The 22,307-nt window shown below is 47.2% G+C and overlaps 1 protein-coding gene across 1 annotated transcript in view; it reads right to left on the reverse strand.

The window, feature by feature from the left end:
* Positions 1 to 18,294, reverse strand: part of IL1R2 (interleukin 1 receptor type 2) — a 34,605-nt gene extending 16,311 nt beyond the window's left edge. Inside the window, exons 1-3 of the mRNA XM_045981246.1 lie at positions 18,075 to 18,294; positions 1,905 to 2,032; positions 836 to 1,100 (exon numbers count right to left, since the gene is read on the reverse strand). Of these exons, the coding sequence (XP_045837202.1) occupies positions 836 to 1,100; positions 1,905 to 2,032; positions 18,075 to 18,088 (407 nt within the window). The 5' untranslated portion in view covers positions 18,089 to 18,294. The remainder of the gene's footprint in view (positions 1 to 835; positions 1,101 to 1,904; positions 2,033 to 18,074) is intronic.
* Between the last annotated feature and the right edge of the window lie 4,013 nt (positions 18,295 to 22,307).

The following is a 22,307-nucleotide window of genomic DNA, read 5'->3' on the forward strand; positions in this document are numbered from 1 at the left end:
CTTGAAGACACTGTGCTCAGTGACATAAGCCAATCACCAAAGCACGAACACTGCTTGACTCCATTCCTCTGAGGTATTTAAAACACTCAGATTCACAGAGAGAGACAGAAGGAGGGGGCTGCCAGGAGCTGGGGGGTGGAGAAGGAGGAGTTCGTAGTTAATGGGCACAGAGCTCCAATGTGGGAAGATGGAGAGTTCTGGAGATGGATGGTGGTGACGGTTGCGCAACAAAGTGAATTGGACAGGATAAAGAGGAAGGGGGCTCCACCCCACATCAGGAGCTCTGAGTTCCTGTCTCAGCTCCACATACACCACCTTGGGAGCATGTTATTAGTGAGCTTGGTCCCTTCACACATACAATAAGCAGCTGGACTAACTCATTCCTCAAGTCTCATCCAGTGTTCTACGTCAATTTCTTCTCTCCAGGTGGATGTAGGCATGAACAAAATGGATCCAGTCCCTGTGGAACTAGAGTTTACACTCTAATGGGGTAGACAACATTAAATAGGTAAACACATGTGTGTCAGGTGAGGAAAAATACCAGCGGGGGGAAGAGAGGGACTGTCAGGAGTACTGGTTTAGGTAGAGGAGCTAGGGAAGTCTTCTCCAAAGAGGTGAAATTCGAGCAAAGACTTCAATGAAGGGAGAGAAAGAGCCATGAAGGAAGCCATCCGGGGAAGGCTCTCAGGTAGGAGGTATTCAGGAATGGTGAGGAGGACAAAAGGTCCTACACACTGGATTTTGAAATCCACATCATCACTGAAGAACCGTGCAGAAGTCCATTCTGGAAGGAGACCCACTCCCTGCCCTAGTCCCGGGGCTTGTGGGGGCTTACCCGACAGTGCAGATGTAGGTGCCAGAGTCCTCCTGCAAGGCTGGCAAGATCCAGAGAGCACCATCCTGGATCCACATTCGAGTCTCTTCTTCCCCTGGGACTCTTCGAGCAGAATCATTCTTACGCCATGTCACGTTGACATGGGGGCTGACAGACGCCCACAGCCAGAGCTGCATCTGGGGGCACCTCAGGACCACAGGTTCCCCTTCCACTCTGAAGTCGGTTTTGAAATGCTTGCCAAGAAATTTGCAGTTTTCTGCTGCCCCTAAAGGACAGGGAGACCACAATCAGGCTTTGGGTCCAAAACTCCTTTGACAGGCACATCTGAAGAAGCTGCATGCCCCTAACAAGTGGCCTGCGCCCTGGGGGTCCCACTAATGCCTCCTGTTACAGTGATTTCAAAACTCCCCAAAAAACTTTATTTTTTTTAAGATTTTATTTGTTTATGTGACAGAGATCACAAGTAGGCAGAGAGGCAGGCAGAGAGAGAGGAGGAAGCAGGCTCCCTGAGGAGCAGAGAGCCCGATGCGGGGCTCAATCCCAGGACCCTGGGATCATGACCTGAGCCGAAGGCAGAGGCTTTAACCCACTGAGCCACCCAGTCACCACCCCAAAAACAACTTTAGGGCTTCTGTCCATTCCAATTTAAATTTTGTGGGAAAAGTTAAATCTGGTTCACATGGTGACAAAAAATGATTAAAAAGTTTGGTCATATTTTTTCACTTGTTGACACCTTAACATGAAAAGTAGATCTGGGCTGAGTTCAGATAAAAAAAGAGCTTAGTTGTGACAGGACATGTTAAAATCCAAAAGCATCTTTTATTGAGTCCAAAGGCACCACTTTCTGGGCTCATTCTTTGGCAGAAATGATTGATGCCCTGAGCCAGCACCATGCAACAGAGGAGTTGGGCAGGAGGAAGGATCTGTCCCACTTTGCTTTTTGAAAACAACAAACTTCACTAGATAAACAACTACGTTTCCCAGAGAAGCTGCAGGCATACCCTCTTCAGCTAGATTAGTAAGATTCAGTAGTAAGATTCAGCTATATTCATTAAGATTGATTTCTTACCTGTGTGTTCCTCAGGCTGAATGGTGAAGGCTGAAACACTCATTATCAATGTGTACAAGATGAACATGGTTTCTGGCAACTTCCGGAGGACACAGGAGATGGAGATCTCAGGTCCAGCACTCGGTAGCCTATAGGAGGAGACAGAGGGGTCACCAGGAGCCAGAGAGAGAACCCCTTGAAGATGGCCCCGGCAGCAGGTTCTGGAGGCTTCACCTGATGATGGAAATCGTTTTGTCTAGAGTTTTTAGCAAGAAAACACAGAAGCTTTGGAATTGCATTTCAGTAGCTGTATTCACTGAGCATACCTAACATCAAATCCCCAAAGCACTTACAAGGTGTCTTGGAATAGATGTTCCATATCCTAAGTGTCTCTCTCTCTCTCTCCTGGAGTGCGCCTTAGCATTCCCTGCCCTGTGCCGAGATGCTCATTCCTCAGCTATGGCCACTGCGCAGGTTCTCTCCTCCTTCAGGTCTCTACTCAGCATCCCTGGTGGTAAGGTCTTCACTGACCTTCCTGTGTGAGCTGTACCACCCTTCTGCCTCAATGCTCCACATTTTTCTTTCCTACTCCATTGCTCTCTATGGCATTCCTCATCAACCATGTCTCCACCCTCTGGAATGCCAGCTCATGGGCGCAGAGATCCTACTTTATTTTACTCACAGCTACATCGCTAACTTCAATTTGTTAAATGAATGAATGAGCGAATTAATCACTAGCTGCCAAAAGGTCCTCGTATTTTACATGTCAAAGAACTATTCCTATTGTCTTTATGGATTAGCTCTTACTTTACATACAATTCCGACATTCACTGGCAGATTACATACATCACGAATTCTCTGGTCTCCTGGGGGGGAAAGCCAAATAAGGTCCAAATTGTGAATAACATACACAAGTTCGTGAGCACTCCTGCCTACATACCTTCCCAAGACCAGAGCACCAGGTGCCTCTTACCTCCGTGCAGTTCTCCCATCATATCGTAATTACCTGTCCTATTATCTCATCAGTGCCTCAACAACACTGCCAACAATCCTCAACACTGAAATGCATGAAACAATAGCCATGGCAATCATGCCAATCATGTAAAATGGTTCTGGCTCACAAGTCCATGGATTGGATGGGGGTTGGCTGTCTTAGATCAGGCTGGGTTAGGCGTGGCTCCAGGCTTTGGGTGGGAGCTAAGTCCGCTCCATGTGTCTCTCATCCTCCCTGGATCTATGACTGCCTGGGAGATAGGTGAACCTCTTCTGTGATGGCAAAAACAGAAGCAACATGGACAAGACCACTCAAAGCCTTGCCCAGAACTAGCTCATTCCCATGTGCCCCACATTCCACTCACCAAAGCAAGTCACATGGCCAGAATTGCCATCAGTAGGGCAGGGAAATTACCCCCACCTCTAGTAGGAGGAGTTCCAAGTTAAGCCAGGAAGGGAAACACGTGGGAGCAACCATGACACCTCCTACACCTGTTTGTAATGTGGCTCCGCATGGGTGGGGACAGCCTTGAGTCCCCGGAATAAGCCTGGTCTTATTCATAGCCCTCAAGGCCTACAAGATACCCAGTCCCAGAAAATGCCAGTGAGTATTTATGATCAGAAACTAGCAAGGACTTGAAGTGATGAGTGAGTCCAGAAAAAAAAAAAAAAAAAATTCCCTCCCACCATCCCTCCCCCATTTCCTTAAAGTTTAACTTGTTTCCTGTTCCTGGAACAGATATCATTCTGAATGTCTCACAGTAAGCCCACATGGCCCTTAAGTGGCCAGGGCAGGGTTAGCAGACTGAGGAAGTAGTCCTTGCATGCTAGAAACCCTTGCTCATCAGAAGGCATGTGCTCAGAGCTGCAGTCTGAAGTCCCCCTCTGATGATGAGGAGCCAGGGTGGGTGGTGAATGACCTGAGATGTTCCCCTTCGCTGGGTGTCTGCCCCAGCGCTGTTTCCTCTAAACTCTTCCTGCTTCTGCATAGTCTTATCCTTCACATGTTTCTGAAACACAAATATTTCCTGTAACTTTAACCACTAACCCCAACCTCAGGTTAACCAGGCCTCTTGATTAGCATAAACTTCACATCAGCCATGACCAAGGTGCTTTGTCCTCTGCACCCACATTAGCTTCTCACGTCCCTGACTATACTCGTCCCCACCAGACTCACTGGTTCTCTAGAAAGAATATGAAAGAAGTTGGAATCAAATACACATGTATAACCAATACCACATATCCAAATAAGTGAACGAAGTCAAAGATGGTGACACAGGACACGTATAATAGTGACAGCTACTGAGCTGAATATTGAGCGTCTATTCTCTCATTTTACCCCCATGATGTGAGTAACATGCCAATTTGACAGATCATATAATAGAAGAGATTAAGGAGGTTATGTAGCTGCTAGTTTCCTCCTCTAACATCAGTCCTTTCCTGCTTCCCCAATTATAGAATACCTAACTCAATGTGGCACATCACTAGCCCACATAAAAACTACATTTCCCATCCTCCCTTGCAACTAGAAGTGGCCACGTGACAGAATGTAGGCCAATAAAACTTAGGTAGAAAAGTAGGCTCCTCCTGGGAAGTTGACTTAAAAGTCTCCTCAAAAGACTTCAAGGTCTCCACTGGTCTCTTTCTGCTGGCTCAGTCTGGATATGATGGGTGGATTGTAGCCATCATGTTGGGCCACAAGGCACAGGCCCCTAGCTGGCAGTGCTGGGGCAATAAGACAGGAGCATGAGTCCTTGGTGGCTTGGCTTCGTGGAACAGCTCTCCCACCCTCGACTTTTTTGGTTTCTGGTTGTTTTTTACGTTTAGACGTCCTGCCATACACAGCCAAACCTAATCCCAATACGCAAACTTTCCAAAGTTTATGAAAAGGACCCCAGGAAAAGGAGCCCTGCCAGGGTTGTCCATAGTCCTCTTCCTGATACTCAACAGTTTCAGAGCGTCAATTCAGCTCAAAGGCTGAGGTGCTGAGCAGCCTCCCTTTGGAGGGGAGCACCCCCCTCCCCGCCCCCGCCAAGACAGGTGCCGGCTTAGCCTTGATTTACATGCTTTGTTACCAAGTTTAAAATTATTTTTATGCCAGAAAGTCCAGCTGCGTCTACCTAGGTGCAGATGTTAGCTGAGGCTTCAGAGAGCTACAGAGCAGAAAGTGTCCTAGAGGAATCCCCTCACTTTCTTTTTCAGGTGTTGAAAGCACCTTGGACATTAATCCTCTTCTCAAAATCGCACCTGTGGTCAGAGTGAAAAGTAGAGATTTTCAACAAGGATCCTGTTCCAGTGGAACAAAATCCTAAAATGCTGTCCTCCTCAAGCAACAGCTGGCCATTCTCCATCCCCCCCCCCTTGGCCCCCTTCCAACCCAACCCTGTGGGACCGCTTCACCCAAGGGAATTGTATTGGTTTCCCTCTGAGGACTTGGGCAAACAGCCACTTCACTGTGACCTCTTCAGGAAGTGGCTTCAGGTAATTAAATCGCAAACACGGAGTAGTGATCATTTTCAAAAATCAAAACCTCAGGGGAAGGCTGGAACAAAAATTGCCATAGTGTGGGAAATAGTAAGTCTTTGGCAGGCCCAAAGGAAAAAGAATTTGTTCTGCAGAGGTTTGCAGCAAAACATTCCTCTCCTGACCTACTTTCTTTCAATGTGTCTTTAAATTACAGACAATTTGATATTTCTGCTTGAATCTGAGTTGACCTTTTTACTGGAAGAAAGAAATTTTAAAGGCAGCTGGTTCCAAGAATTTGAGTGACTTTTTTTTTGGTCACACAGCCATGTTTCACTACCCCCTGTTTGAGAACAGAGGAGTGAGAGGAAAAGCTGGTCTCCGCATGAGGAAATCTCCAGCACCGTGTGAAGAGTGAAGGGAGGGAGAAAGAACACAGCCCCCTGGGCTCAGCCTCCTGATCACAGTCTGCCTCACGTTCTCATTTAATTCTGAAAAGTTCCAACAGACTAAAAAGGGGAGAGAACGGTATAACACCCGTATGTATTTCCCCTAGGTTCATCAATTATTAACATTTTGCTTTATTCCCTTTCTCTCTGCCTCTCTGTCTCTCTGTCTCTCTCTCTCTCTCACACACACATACATATTATATACACATATACCTATTTTTCCCCTGAACATGGGAAAGTGGCATTCTCACACTTCACCCCTAAAGACTTTAGAGTGCATGGAGAACACATTTTAGCAGACTGAGGACAAATGTGTAAGTAAATAATAGAACGATAGCTCCAGAGATAAATTTTCAGGCATTTAAAGTGATGCAACATCTTACTCCATAATATATATATATATATATATTTTTTTTTTTTTTTTAAAGATTTTATTTATTTGACAGACAGAGATCACAAGTAGGCAGGGAGGCAGGCAGAGAGAGAGGAGGAAGCAGGCTCTCTACAGAGCAGAGAGCCCGATGCGGGGCTGGATCCCAGGACTCTGGGATCATGACCTGAGCTGAAGGCAGGGGCTTTAACCCACTGAGCCACCCAGGCGCTCCCAACTCCATAATATATTTTAACGTATCCCTTGATGCACTGAGCTTTAACTTCTCTTTATTTCTGTCTTCACCTTGTTACCGGAAGTTTGTAGGCAACTGCCCATCTCTGAGTCAGGAGGTAGAGTCACCCAAAAAAAGCAAAACAAAGGCGACAGATCTTGAATATTAATGAAGCCGAATAGTTTATCAGGCCTGACGCATACCATTTGTCACCTCCAGTCTGTAAAATAAATCCCTGAAAACCGACACATGTTGGGGCAGGCATGTGCTCTAAAACCTTTTGACATCCGTGGGAAAAGAACTATTTGCACTAAAGGGAAGCTTGGGAAATTTTTTAAAATTCAAAGCAGAGACAAAGTGAGTATTTTTGAACTCAGTCTCTGGAAAGCACAGAACATGAAGAGTTTGGGGAATAAGGAAATACAAATAAATGTAAATAAATAAATAACAAGGTCCTATATTTCTCTGAAACTTGAAGCAGAGAAATATAGGACCAGGTTTGAGACAGCTTTTTTTTTTTTTTTTTTTTTTAATATACTGGCTCAAAGCAGAACCCTGGATGGGTTGGCCACACCTTATTGCTGTTTCTACCAAAAAGAGAGAAGCCAGTTTCCCTGCCACACACACACACACACACACACACACACACACACACACACCCCAGAACTGAGAGAATTCAGTGCAGCCTGGTGAGAACTGTTTCTGGTCTGCATGGCTGTGTCAGGATAAGAGCACCTCAATGTCCTTGATCCTAGTGGGGCCTGGGGAGACAGAATTGTTTTCTGGGCTCCCAGATGGGCTCCCAGATGGGCTGAATCTCAAGGGAAAATTTAGAGAAACTCAGACTTGGCTCCACTAATGGCTACAGGCTCTCTATTTTTCACTTTCTCCTAACAAGTGTCCCTTCTCTCTAAAAGCACTCTTTCCCTGTCAAACCTTTTGGACTTGGCCAACTTCTGCCCCCAAGAACCATTGACTAAGAGATTCGGTAAATCAACCCAATTCATCTCCCCACTCTTTCAAATCCTCCGTTCACACTTTGCATTCCCAGTGAGGCTGAATCATTCAGAGCCCCCCGCAGACGGGACCATCAGACACAGATGCTTTCTTCACCTTCTTCCTGCATCAGGCCCTCTCACAGGCTAGCCCCCCATAAGACCACTCCTCTGGCTCAGAATTATTGCCATCCTCCTGCAAAATGACTGATGCAGAAGCTCCATCCACAAGGCGCTCAGTATGAATCCACCAGGCTTCAAGTTCTCCCAGCCTGGTATCTGCATGAGAGGAATTTTCCGCTCTGAGAAATTCCAGAGGGCAACACTCATGAGCCTGGAAGAGTGCACCATCCCCATGATAAACATGAAGCAATGGAAATAGACTCGGAGACATTTAGTAACTTAGCCAAGGCCATAAAGCTAATGCAATGTTAAAGCGGAATGCAAACCTGAGTCAACACAATCTTCAGCCTTGGTATTCCTCCCCTGCTCTGTAGAAGCACCAGAACCCAGTGCTAGAGGGGGCGCCATGAGTTATTAAGCTTAGTAGCCTACCCTAACAGTCTTCCCAAACCCGGCATCCTCCACAGATGGCCAAGTTTACCCCTCATTAGGTGGGCACTTCCAGTCTTGGGAAGCACACATGATCAGAACCTTCTGTCATTTCAGAATGCAAATCTGCCTTCTCCTAAGCTCCACTCCTTGGTCAGATGCCACCCCAGGAGGCAGCTCAGAAGTCTAGCTGTATCTTGCAGCAGTCCAGAGAGTGAGGGAGTCTATATAGGAGAGCACATGGACTCAAGAGTCTGAAAGAATCTTGTAGGCCAGCTGGATGGTTCGGTGCCTCTGAGAGGCTTAGTCTGTTCATCTGTAAAATGGCTGCAGCCTGGCATGTAGCAGAGGGGGCAGATGGTGTGTGATGTGTACAGAGTGCTGGCAAAGAGAAACCACTGGACGGGACGAGTGGTGGCTCTCATCAGCATTTTACCCCAAAACTCACGAGCTGAGTAACTTTCTCAGGAGCCTGCAACCGACAGAACTAAGGGAGAAGTCAGAGATGCCACTGTCTGTGTTCTTACTACGTCCCACTGAAGGTCCATCCCACAGCCTGAGAACTTTCGGTATTATAGGCAATAACTTACCTAGCGCCAGTTGCTACTAAGAAAGGTGTTCAGCTTTACCTAGTGGAATCAGAAGCCTGACGCCTAAATCCCTATCACAGAAGGGCGCTTAACACAGAAACACACAATCATACACACACACACACACACACGTGTGCAATCAATGCCCAGTGTGTGGCATTCTCATGCTGTCATTCAGACTGACATCTTAGTGATAGAGCCTCTAAGCACACGCAGCAAGAGACTGAAGCTGGATTCACTCTACCATTAACTGGCTGTGTGAGCTTAGGTAAGTCACTAACCAATTTACCCAATCTGGGAAACAGTTTCTTCATCTAAAATAAATACAGGAGCTGAGCTGCTGAGAGTTCTTGCAACCCTCCCAGCCACTGAAGTCCTCAAAGTTCCAAATCAGGTTGAATTTGCACTTAGGCCTCAGCTCTGTACACAGGTTCTGTATCAAAAGCACCAATCTCGGGCTTTAATCAGATAACCAGCAAATCTCATCAACTCACTTGCCGGACTCCCAAAGCCAGCAAAGAGCTGAGGCACAACTCAAGACTTCGGAGTTCTCCTGGGGATGGGAGTTCTAGGTCTTTTGGGCTACCCGCTGGGTAATGTTAGCTCTGTGCTGATATGGGACAGGTACCACGCCCGGTAAGCTAAAGGTGGCCTTCAACCTCTTATAATCTGAGTGTATGTAGTGAACACCCCAGATATTTAAGTTATCAGTCATCCAGACAACTTGTCCACCTGAAATATAACATGAAATATAACATGGATAACATGAAATATAACATGAAATATAACATAGAAAACAGCCAGAAAGACCTGAGCAGGTGAGAGAGAGCCCATAAGATTCTGGCACAACGGTACAGATATTTTACTCCTAGAAGTGGCTTGGCAGCTCTCTTGCAGCAACTCGTTCTCTGTGTCTATGAGTGTTGTTGCTTCTCAGAGTGACAATTATACTTTCTAAGGATGGCCACAACAGTACCTCCCATCTTACGCAGTCCTCTGCAATGTGACCGCGCCACTCTGCCAACAAAATATGGAGCCCAACTCACCAACCTTGAATATGGGCCAGCCTGTGACTGGCATCTAACCAACAGAATGATGCTGGATGAGTGCTTCTAGCTGTCTTTGGAATGTCTAGATGCCTTTGGGATGCTTGCTCTGGGGAAAGCCAGCCACCATGTAATCTGTCCAACCACCCCGAGACCACCTCACAGGGGAGGTCACCTGTAGGGGGCCTAGTTCATAGTTCCAGCTATGTCTGGCCCCCAGGAATCCCCTCAAAGGCTGCAGCCATGTGAGTAAAGCCATCTTAGACTCCCAAAGAGTCAATTCACTAGCCAAGTAAGTACCACTGCTTGAACTCAATCAAACCACATGGAACAGAAGAAATCACCTAGAAGAGCCCCTCTCAAATTCATGACCTACAAAAATATGTGAGTTATAATAACATGTGTGTTGTAAGCTGCTAAATTTGGGGGCATTTTGTTACACAGCAGTATGCAACCAGAATGCTTGATCAAACGCAGATCAGAGGTAGCAAATTAGAAAGAGGGACTGGGCTAGTGGAAGAGAGAACAGAGAGAAGGGAGAGGCAGCTGATGGCCTAATAACACGGGATACAGAAAGACATTAAGATAGATGCAGCGGGGAAAAAGAAAAACATTAAGACAGTGCAAGAATCAAAGTTGTGGTAATCAGGAGCCATTAAGAGCAGACACCAGTGGTCCCCTCCACTTCCCTGTGCCCGATGGGGGCATCAGGGTGTTACAGCACGAAACAGTTGATGTTCATGGTGATTTCCCTGAATCGCGAAGAACAGTTGAAATTTTGTTCAGAATCCAGAACTCGTAGTATCTCCAATTCTTCTGCCACTATGCCCCAAAGAAAAAGGAAGACCAAAGTCCTCCTCAGAAAGGAGGGAAGGAAGTGCGTGTGACATATTTCTTCCTGGTAGGAAGGGGAAGTAGAAGAAAAGGCTTTGGGGGGGGGCGGGGTTCAGGGTAAAAGGAAGGAAACCACAAGAGGAGGTAGGCATATTGGCCTGCTCCTGACTCTGAGTTCAAAACACGAGTGCAAAGAGACAGAAGGCCTGCTGCCTGAGATTCTCACTGATGGGGAAGAAACTCAGATACTTCTCTGGGCTTCAAGTGGGGAATGGGAGGTAAACTGAGATCTGGACTAATTTGGGGCTGCTGTGATGAAGGACAAGGTGACCTGAGCTGGATATTCAGTCCATAAGGAGCAGTGTGGCCAAAGACGGAAACAGGTCTCCACCAGCTGGTAAATATCACTTACTCAGGCCCTGAGCTCTCTGTCCTCTGTTCATGCCTTTCCTGGGGCTCCTCGGAGCTCCTCGCAGTCCAGCAACAGATCCTATAGCATCTGTTCTGACTGGTTGGTGCTTGTCCCCTGCTGGTTGTCAAATATTTTGAGTATCACCTGCACAAGTGGTCAGTCGAAGCCAGATGAGAAACATGGCCTGGTGAAGACACAGAGAGCCTATGGAGCCAGTGAGGGGCACAGTGGGCCCAAGTTGGCCATTGTGGTGGCTCTGACCCAGCTGCAAGATCAGACCTCAGCAGTAGATTAGGCAGGACACCTCATGACCAGCCAGGTGCAGGGACATCTCCCTGGAAACCAGTGAAGGCCTCAGGCCATCAGGTGTGGACTGCCACCCTCCCCATCATGCCCTGGAGCATGGCTTTCATACTCTCAGGGTCCTTCCTGGCTAGAAGAAAGCAATGAGGTGAGAAACTGAAAGCCTGAGCTTTTACCCCCAAAGAGACTGAATAAATCTGAGAGAGGCAGATGTGAGCCAGCAAGATGGAGAAGACATGGTACTAAAGGGACCTCAAACACCAAATGAAATGCTTGTTAGAAAAGTTAGAGTGCTGTGAAGTGTGTAAACCTGGCGATTCACAGACCCCTGGGGATAAAAATACATTATATATTTATAAAAAAATTAAAATATATATATTTTTTTAAAAAAAGAATTAAACACAATGCCTGGTTAAAAAAAAAGGAAAGAAAGAAAAGTTAGAAAAGAAAGGTACATTTTTTGTCATCAGTTTGCAGTGAATATAAATTGTCACCATGCTACATTATATTTTAGAAATATTCTCTTCCAGAGACACCTGGGTGGCTCAGTCAGTTAAGCATCTGCCTTTGGCTCAGGTCATGATCTCAGGGACCTGGGATCAAGTCCCACATCCGGCTCTCTGCTCAGCAGGGAGTCTGCTCTGCCTCTGCCTGCTACTTTTTTTAAGAAAGAAAAATGAAATATTTCCTTCCAAAATTAAATTGTCAACAAAAGGGGGGATTTTCTGTTTATGCTTTGAAAGACCATCTTCCATCCCTGGAAAATGTGCCCACCCAGAATGGCTAGTCCTCTGAGAGTCACAGAAGGTGGCAGCTTTCCCCAGCCCTGTGTTCAGCATGTCCATACAAGCAGATAAAAAGCAAGCAAAAACAAACAATTGAAAACCCAAGTGATTTTTATCTCTACTGTGGGGGGGAAATCCCTTGCCACAAGAAAGCTCACTATTTAGCTGAAGACAGCCCAGACTGACTGGGTTTTCCGCAGACCCAAAAAGTCCCCAGAAGCCCTTCACCCTTCTCTGTATCTGGGAGTGAGTGTTCCATTCACACATATAGTCCCTCTTGCTACTCTCAGCGTTGGGACGTCCCACCATCTTGTCCCAGTGCCAGGAAGAGATCTGTGAAGCTGAACAATCTGAGACCCTGCTTCCTCTCCTGCCACTCCCACCCAACTGAGCAACATGCCACGGTAGACAGATTCACGCCCACCAACATCTGGTACTTTTCTACTTTGGGGTACACACAGGATGCCATGTCTCTGTACCTTGAAGTCAAGGATAGCCGCAGGACAGGTTATAGCCATGCAAAGTAAGCGGGAAGAACCTGGGTCACTTGCAAGCCTATGCCTTTCATTTCTGGTGCCCTATCCTCCAGCCCCCCTTTCCCTGAGCCCTCGTTTATTGATGGTGGCCACACAAGATGAGGTCAACCTGATAGGAGAATGAGGTCTACTTCCACCCATGAATCCACTCCAGTGCATCTCCATGTCTGTTTCTCCTTCTGCTAAGTAGGAGAACACCTATTTCCCACCCCAGCACCCATGTCCAAACAATCCAACAGACAGTCTCCATGAGTTCTCTTTTGAAAATGTCCTCGGTGGCTATCATGAGCCATTATGGTCTGACACAGCTGACCAATGACAATGATACTTCATGAGCAAGAGAATGTGTTATATTAAGCTACTGAGATGTTTTAGGTTATCTATACCTTGGACTGATATGCACAACAATCAAAGAGAAGAAATAAGACATTGTACTTGTTTTCTGTTGCTTTGTAGAAATCCCACAAACTCAGTGACTTAAAATAATCCCCCTTCATTAGTCATACTGTCGTGGGTCAGATGTCTGGTCTCATCTTGGATGAAGTCTCTGCTGAGGGTTTAAGAGACTATCAAATCCCAAGGTTCTGTTCCATGTGTTTGCTGCTAGAAGTCAGCTCCTTGTGATTATATAAACTGAGGTCCCCACTTTCTTGCTGGCTGTCAGCCAAGGCCATGGTCAACAGCTGGAAGCTGTCCATCATTTCCTGACCCATGGCCATTTCCACAAGACAGTTTGTTTTTTCAAGACCAATAGAGCAACATCAGATGTTGCTTCGACTCTCTCTGAGCTCTTGATTCTAACCTCTAGACTCTTTTTTCTTTTTTTAAGAGCCCACCTGGTTGGGGCGCTTGGGTGGCTCAGTGGGTTAAGGCTTCTGCCTTCGGCTCAGGTCATGATCCCAGGATCCTGGGATCTGAGCCCCGCATCGGGCTCTCCACTCAGCAGGGAGCCTGCTTCCTCCTCTCTCTCTGCCTGCCTCTCTGCCCACTTGAGATCTCTGTCTGTCAAATAAATAAATAAAATCTTAAAAAAAAAAAAAAAAAGAGCCCACCTGGTTGTGTCAGGCATGCTTAGGAAAATTCCTTTTGATAAACTTCAAGTCATCGCATCAGGGTCTTAAATTACACCTGCAAAATTCCTTTACCTTGGTGGCAGAATGTAAACCTAATCATGAGGGTGATATCCCCTCACATTCATATATTCCATACTCATTCAGGGGAAGGGGAATTACACAAGGGCATGGATCAGTGGGGGTCATCTTAGAATTCTGCCTACGGCAGACATTTAAAAAACCATTCTGATGAATATTAGCTCTAGAAAATCCAGGACCCATCCAACGCTGTACATTCACTTCTTCCTTGCTCCCAAGTAGGAAAACCTTGGTCCAAATATTCTGAAGCTTTGCTACTTAAAGTGTGGTCCATGGACCAGCAGCATCACTTGTGAAGAAATGCAAAATCTCAGGCTCCAACTCAGACTTAGGCATTGGGATTATGGGCATATCAACAGGATTTCTAGGCAATGGAGAAGCACTCGTCTTTAAATTGCCTTATTCTTAAGTAGAGTGGGCAGATGCTGACAGGGAATGAGAGCAGAGATTATAGTAAATCCCTGTGTCCTGATCACCGCAGCTCTTCAGAGTGGTTTCTGAAATTTTGCTGTCAGAACCATATGATCTGATGATGATGATATTGAAGATGCTAGCTAACATTTACTGAACACCAATAAATGCAGGCAGTAGGCAAGTTTTCCTTTAATTTCCCCAACATTGAGTGAACTACATATTATTATTTTCATTTTAGAGATGAAGACATTGGGGCTTACAGGTTAAATAACTCCTCTAAGGAAATACAAATAAAAGGGGGGGGGGAGCAGGTTTTGCTCCTGATCCCTTTCACTCTGGGGGTATGTGATCATATTGTCAGAAGCTGTTAAAGCCAGTCCGCAAATCACAAACTGGGATCTGGGCCAGTTCAGCTTGTGAGTATGCATTATTCAGCTGGAATGTTGATGTTAGTCTTCACTGAATGTATTTCCCAAGAGACAAGCTCATTCCAGTTGGCCACTGGCCTTATCACTTACAGCCTCACATATTTGATTTACTGCATGGCCCCCCAATACACTCAAGTTTGAAATCTCCAATGAAGCCCATGTATTCTTAACTGTCCCCTTGACGTTTCATGAAAACTTTGGGTGGTATGAATACTTTCCAGAGATCCCTAACCATAGCAAAGAACCTCTGCTCCCTACCCTATCCCTGTCATCCGATGAGAGAAACTAACATCCAGAAGCTAAGTTACACGACTAAGTTGCATGGCAAGATAACTGGTCTTAAGTTGGACTCTGTGGGCCCACAGTCAAATGCCACAATCATTCACCTCCTTCTGTTTAGGAAATCATTTATGCTTATTCAGAAACAGAGGTTCTTAACCAAAGTGTGTTTCAGAAATGTTTGTAGGGAGTTTAAGACAGATTTTCAGACTTCTCTCGTGTTCACACTACTGGTGAGTAAAATGCCCATTTATCTGAAATTTATCAGATAAATTACAGGTTCAGAACACAGGGTTTGAAGGAAGAAAGGAGGAGTCCCTGAAGAGTTAATAAAAGGTGGGACAGTAAGGAGTGTAAGAGATGGAATAGTACAGGGGATCTCGGCCTTGGGTATACATCAGAACTGCCTGGAAGGTTTTCAACACTACTAATGCCCAGGTCCCAGCCCCCAACATGAATGATGTAATTGGTCCCAGGTACAGGGATTTTTTAAGAGCTCCCCAGGTGATGGTAACGCTCGGCCAGGGCTGAGAACCACCGGAGCAGGGACTCTGAGATGCCAGAGGACCAACAACTCCATCACTGTCTCTTTTGTGGCCCCCCTGGTTCTGGCCCGTCGGCGGGCCACAGAAGCTTCCGTATTCCCTTCATCTCTTGGCTGCCCTTTGCCGCCCTCTTCCCTCTTATGTTAGGCAATGTCCCTTCGTGAGCGGAGAACAAAACCGCTAGGAGCCTGAGGTCAGGTTCCAGACACTGAGATACTTAACATTCCCTCTGCGCTTGTTTGTCCCTCTGTTAAATGGAACTCTCCTATTTGAGACCTCCAGCCTCTAGCATTCATGTCAAACCCAGCAGGTCTCTGTGACTTCTGTTTTGAAAATGGCCTCAAACATTTCTTGTGCTGAAGCAACTCAGTGTGCTACTGGATCTAAAACCTCTTGTTATCGCCTGAGGAAGCGGTTCTCAAAGTGTGGTCCGCAGACCAGCAGCGGCAGCGCCACCTGGGAACTTCTACCTTGGACACCCTGCACATTAGACTGGATCACAATCTGAGTGGCTCCAGCAGTCTGTGCTTACTAAGCCTCAGGGGTGCTAGTGCAGCCTCAAGTTTGAAACGCACTGGCCAAAATCACCATCATGACCATGTGCCCTCGTCCGGACAGCTGGTGGTGGTCACAGAAAAAGAAAACTCAAACCCGTATGACTCGGGCTTTGTCCATTGGCGTTTTCATGTGACACTGACTTCTGCTAGCCTGGGGGAGGCGAGGAGGGACGGAGTCTGAGCGTCTTGGTCACACAGGGGTTTGCTGTGTAATAGCTGGGTTGTGAGGTCCGGTGGGAGCCAGAAGGTGGAGGGGACACCTGCTGGTAGGCTTGGCAGGTGCTCCCAGGCAGCTGGGAACAAATGGGGCAGAGACTGTCCTCCCAGCACCTCTGACCCTATCCAAGCTTCCTGCTGGCCTTTTAGGGTAACCAGAGGCTAAAGCGTGGAAAATGCAGTGCAACTGAACAAAACTAATGAGATGTGAGAGAAGGTGCTCTTCCTGTTGTGCGTGCGGGAATTTCACACTGAGCCGGTGGGAAGGAGCCCACTGCCCTCGTGGGATGGAGAGCTAGAGAGAAGGGCCAGGGCAAGGCTGAGCTTGGTGGGGTGGGGTGGGGTGAACTGCAGAGAGGGAAGCTGGCAGCATCCCTCCGCAGACCCCGAGCAGCTAGGGGAACCCTGCAAGGTCAAGTCACTAAACTGTCTATTTACAGAAGAGGAAACCCAGACAGATGCCAGCCTTGACCTGAACCACAGCACTTCAGTGGCAGGGCTGGGGGCCATGAGGTAGGGGACTCCTGAGGGAGCTGGGGTTCCATGAGGAGCAAAGGACTTGGGGAGGGATTCACGAGAGAGTGCGCCGAAGAGTGAGAGCCAATGTTTCAGCCGCACCCACGGAGTGAGCCGGGCTACTCGAAGTGCTTTACATGATTCATACTCATTTACTTTTCCCACGACCTTATGATCCTCCCAATCAAGTTCACTATTTACAGATGGGGACACTGAGGCACTGAGGGGTTAAACATAACTTATGCAATTTACTTAATAATAATTGGGGATAAAAAGCAACTTTATTTTTAAAAATTGTACCGTGTTATTATTTCACAATAATGAAGCAAAGGATAAAGGTAAGCTTAATGCTGCCTGGCTATCAATTACTGGCCAGCTGCTGGCCACCAGGTAGATGACCTCTATTCAAAGGGTACCCCTCATTCACTACAGTATAGAGTTTTTTAAAGACAGTTATGATGTGGACACACATGTGACTTAGAGCGAGGAAAAGGTAAAGTCTCTTGAGAACTTGAACGCAGACCCTTTCGCCCCACGGCTTACACTTTCCCACCACGATCTGCTCACTACTCCTCTGAGACAACTGGGAACGCTGGCCCTCAGCCAGCTCTGAAACACGAGTGTTAGAAAAATTACACCTACTTTTACAAAGAAAACATGCCATACTAGAAAACCCCCTGACCTTCTGTGACCGAAGAAACAACCCTCTAAGTTCAGTGTAAGCCTCACAGGCCCGGGCTCTCCCGAGGTGACTGTCTACAGCTAGGAGTCTCCCTTAATTGGATCCCACAGCATTTTTGCCTGTCACTGTGAATCACAGAAGATCCTCAGAAATTCTCTGATCCAGCCCGTTTTTGACAGAGACGCTAAAAGCCTAAGAAGGTCAGGGTCACCTCTCAACATGCGAAGGTCGCAGAGATGAGGAATATCACCCAGAGAAGGCACCCAAGGTCCAGAGACCCCAGGAAAGCCACCCCTGAAATGGAACCCAAGTGTCCTGACCGCCCAGATTTCTCTCCCTCTCTCTCTCCCCCATTGTCATTCTTCTCTCTCATTCCCTCTCTCATTCCATTTCTCTCTCTCTCATTTCCTCTCTCTCTATTCCCCTCATTCCATCTCTCTCTTTCTCTCTCTCACTCTCTCTCTCCCCCTCATTCTATCATTCCCTCTTTCTCTCATTCCCTCTCTCCTCATTCCATCTCTCCTTCTCTCTCATTCTCTCTCCCCCCTCATTCTGTCATTCCCTCTCTCTCACTCTCTCTCATTCCATCTCTCTCTCTCTCATTGCCTCTCTCTCTCATGCCCTCATTCCATCTCTTTCTCATGCCATCTCTAGTTCTCTCCCGCTCATTCTCTCTCTCTCCTCCTCATTCTTTCATTACCTCTTTCTCTCATTCCCTTTGTCTCACTCATTCTCTCGCTTCATTCCATCTCTCCTTCTCTCTCACATTCTCTCTCCCTCTCTCTTCCCCCTCATTCTGGCACTCCCTCTCTCTCATTCTCTCTCTCAAAAGCCTCTTACCTGCAGCCCTGCATTCTTTGACCTTGTTGCTTCTCGCCTGGGGAAGGCTGCCAGGCTCGACTTTTACCTTCAGTGGAAACTGGGCAGTACAGGCCAGGATTTATATCCCCGTCCTCCAGGGATTTCCTAATAGGGCTTGTGTCACTCTCTCTGATTGAGTGGCTCCGGACACACCTTTTCCCTCCTCACAGGGGAGCACCCTCTCGGCGACGGCACTGGGTGCGTGATCATTCAGATGGGGAAGTGGCCAAGGACACTGTGCGCAAGTTTCCCTATTTTTTTGTGACTCGCTAAAACTTGCGTACTTCCAGCTGAGAGGCGGGTTTGAAGTGATGTCTGTTTTGCTGGCCGTGGCCCCATCAAAGAGAAAAGGAGGTCTTCGGGTCTTCAGTCAGTGGGCTGGTAGGTGTTTGCTCCCACAGAACATCTCTTCTGGCATAGAAAGGAAGTTAAGCTTTGAGTCCCCTGGTTCCCAGTCTTACATGATGTTTAATTGTCATGTGAAGGAAGAGGGTGACTTTCCAAGTCTTTATTACCACTTGTGGAATTTGCCGAACTGAATAGCTTGTCCTCTAGAAATGGAACTTCAGTCCCAAGTCATGTCTGTACAAAACAAATGTCTCCTAACTCCCCCTGCAGGAGCTTGCCCAGGGCCCACTGAGACCCCATGCAAGGCTTCAGATGCTCAGAGCCCACAGCAGCCCTCCGCCTGCCGGGTTCACTGGCCCTGCTGTCTGCCTGGACAGGCTTGCACCACCCCCCAGGTCCAGTGCCCTCCCTGAGATGAACAGGAAACCACGTGGAAAAGGATACGAACTTGGCCAGGACCAGGGCGTGGGGCGGGGACGTGAGCCCTCTGGGTCCCGTGTCCTTGTTGGGCTGAGCTGCGTGGTATAGGCAGGGGTATAATATGGACCCCCATGTTGGTGGATGGAAAAGAACACTTACCCGAATGTCCTTTAAAATCCATGTTGCCAACCTTAATGGCACTTTCCATCTAACTGACTCAGATACTGGGGTTCTTAGAGGTGGAAAGGCAGATGAGAAATGTCTAGAGACGAGTCAAAACAAATGGCTCCAAGTTAAAAGTGCCCACAGGCCCTAGCTTTATCCTTTTACTAACAAGGAAGAGAACTCCCAGGGAATCTCAGCTCAGATTGGGTAAACAAAATCTGAGAAAAATACAATGTTGGACCTTGATGGAAACTTAGACGTGGTCGCAAATTGAGGTCCAGGCACTTAGGGGGACCACAGGTGAGAAAGCTGTATTGACTTACATAACTTCATGATAGAAGCTGTAATATCCCCAAAATGGAGTTTGTTGGCCAAGGGGTAAATATTACACCGTATCCATGTTTATCCTTTCTCCAAGGACCAGTTGAAGGGAGAATGTCTGGTTTTGTTCCAAAATTTTGACATGGTTATTAAAGTTTGAGCTATAAATTTTGGGTCAAGCCAAGTAATGTTGAGGGTATAAATTCACCTCCATGCAGGGAAATTTCCCCAAATACCTCATCGTCCCAGGATGAAGAGTATGCAGATAACTGAGTCCTGTCCTCGCTTTCTCTGTGGTCAATCAAACACAACACTGCCAGGTCACCTTGCCTTGGCTGGGATCATACTCACTAAAGAGCACAGGGAAGCCCACAGCTTAATATAGCCAAAAAGAGGAAGTGAAACCCTGCGGTCTGCTGTTGGCCATATTGAAGTATAACTGCTGATCTTGTGATCCATAAAGAGGAATTTACGTGACCTCACTTCTTCGGTGGGAAAATGTGATCATGGAGCCGCAAGAGTTGCTTGAATGGCCCTTGAAAGAACTAATGCCTCAGACCCAACCATCACCAAAAGTCTTCACGGAAAAATGGCTCCCCCTGCCCCCACCCCTGCATTCCTCCATTTCCCACCCATCTGCGCTGTCTACACTGTCCTCTCCTCACTATCACCAGAGCATTTGGTTCAATTTCTCCACCAACTGATGGGAAATGAACAAGGCACAGAATGTTCTGAAGTATCTCGAAATCCTCTGAGGTTTGAGGTGAAAGTAAGCCAGGACGTTTATTGCAAGGATTGAAGCAATGAGTCTTCATTTTTTGAACCTAGGCCTTTCCCAAGTCTACTTTGGGTCAGAAATCAACAGCATCTTCTGAAAACCTCTGTGGCAAAGTTCCAACCCCCTTTCCTCCCATGGAGGCCAAAAGGTAGGGAACCGTGAAAGGGGAGCTTGGAGGAGCAAAGAGCCTGTGGCGGCCACTACGTCACGGACTATAACAGAGACTGTTTGTCCCTGGTTTGCTGGGACAGCCTCTGTTAAATTATGCGGATAAATTCACTCATTCTTGTCAGGTGAGAGTCCTTAATTTGGATTAAGATTATGCTTATCACACCCACAGGATCAATTTAGCAATCAGCCCCCATAAAATTAAAATGCTTAGACCTGTTCTGGTCAGCTGGCCAATGACAGAAAAAATCTCTCGTGTCTTATTCATAGAGACAGAGGAAACGTCATACCATGTATCCCCATCCCCATACATAATTAACAACTTCATTAGCTAAACATGAAAATACTGACTACAAATGGGCTTCAGTCTCATCTGTGAAAAGAGAGAGCTGAAATAAATGAGTTCTGTATCAGTTCCCTATTGCTGCTCTCACAAATTACCTCAAACACTGGCTTCATGCAACACCCACTAATTAATTCTCTTACAGTTCTGGAGGTCAGGCGTTGGACAGGGGTCTCTGTCCATGGCCTGAAATCAAGATGTCAGTGGTGCCAAGCTCCTTCTGAAGGCTCCCAGGGAAAACGCACATCCAGGGCTGTCCGCATTCATTCACCGAGGCCTCCAGTACATCCGCTTTCTCCCATTGCTCCCATCATCACGTGACCTTCTTCCTTTGAGCTCTGTGCTCCCTCTTCTGAGGACCCTGATGGTTATATCTGGTGCTCACCCAAATAAGCCAGGATAAACTTGCCACCTGAAAATTCTTACCTGAGTCACATCTGTAAAACCCCTTTTGCCATGGAAGGTCACCTAATCACAGGTGACAGGAATTCGGATGTGGCCATGGTCAGGAGACCATTGTTCACTGGCGCACAAGCTCAGAGATTGCTTCTAGTTTTCAAAGTCTGTGCTCTATGACTGTAAATAGAAGCCTAGGAAAGTGCTCTACGTGACTGTGGATTGGAACACCACCACTTCCTTCACACCGAAGGGCTGAGCTGCTCTAGCAAGTGGAGACAGAGTCTGCAGAGAGCTTTTGAGACCTACAGGAGAGATTGGATTTTGCTGTCCAATTCAGAGAAAATCCAATCTTTATTACAGAAAGGCTTTTTCTTGCCAGCCTGTCCTTTTGCTTCCTTCTCCCTGCCTTACTTCCCAGAGAGACCCTGGAAAGGGATGGGAATGTGCCCATTCTCCTTGCAACCTACCCATAGGACCCAGAGCATGGGAGGAGGGGAGCTGGATACAAGCCCCATTTCATGCTAACTCTCTTTCTCAACAATATCCAGGCCCAGTCCAGAGCCCTCCCCTCCCCTGTTCCTCCAGCCACACAGCCAAGCCTTGCCCTGCCATGGGGCTCTGGAGGCACCAGGCCAGCCCCACCTGCTCTGACTTGAGGCCCAGTGGATGCTGCTGCTTCCCTGGCCTTGCCTTTCCACCTTCTGGGCCTGAGACACACTGGTGTCAGGGATGTGGCCTGCCCAGGAGAAAAACCTAGAAGCCATCCAGAGCACTAACAAGCCACTCACAGAAATGAAGCCACATTCTTTGCTCCAAGGGAGGGGTGAACAAAAATTTATTTTCCTTAGAACTAGAAAAAGGGACAATTTCCTTATGATATCTGATTTCTATAATAAGCCATGCAATGCTCATTCATCTGTCAGCTCAAGGCCCCCTCACCAAGAGGAGACAGAAGGACCTAGCCTGCCAGTAGTCTGGGTTGCTTCCTGATCACGTCTAGACTGAAAGAGAAGAACCCGAATCATGACCTCACAGACACAATCAGGTCAGTCCCAGGCACAGTATCATCCTGACGCTCCTGGGCAGAGAGATGCTGCCCTCCTCGACAGCTGGCATGGCACCTTTCTGCCCTTTCCCAAAGCAGGACTCCAGACCAAAACCTCGGAGGCACAGCCAGGTCCTGCTCTGGCCGGGATGAGAGCTGCTGTGGATTCACCCCCGTCGGGCTTCACAGCACAGGATGGTGGAAAAACCATGAGACAGCAACTCC

Source organism: Meles meles, chromosome 16, assembly GCF_922984935.1.
Source record: "Meles meles chromosome 16, mMelMel3.1 paternal haplotype, whole genome shotgun sequence".
Lineage (NCBI taxonomy): Eukaryota > Metazoa > Chordata > Mammalia > Carnivora > Mustelidae > Meles > Meles meles.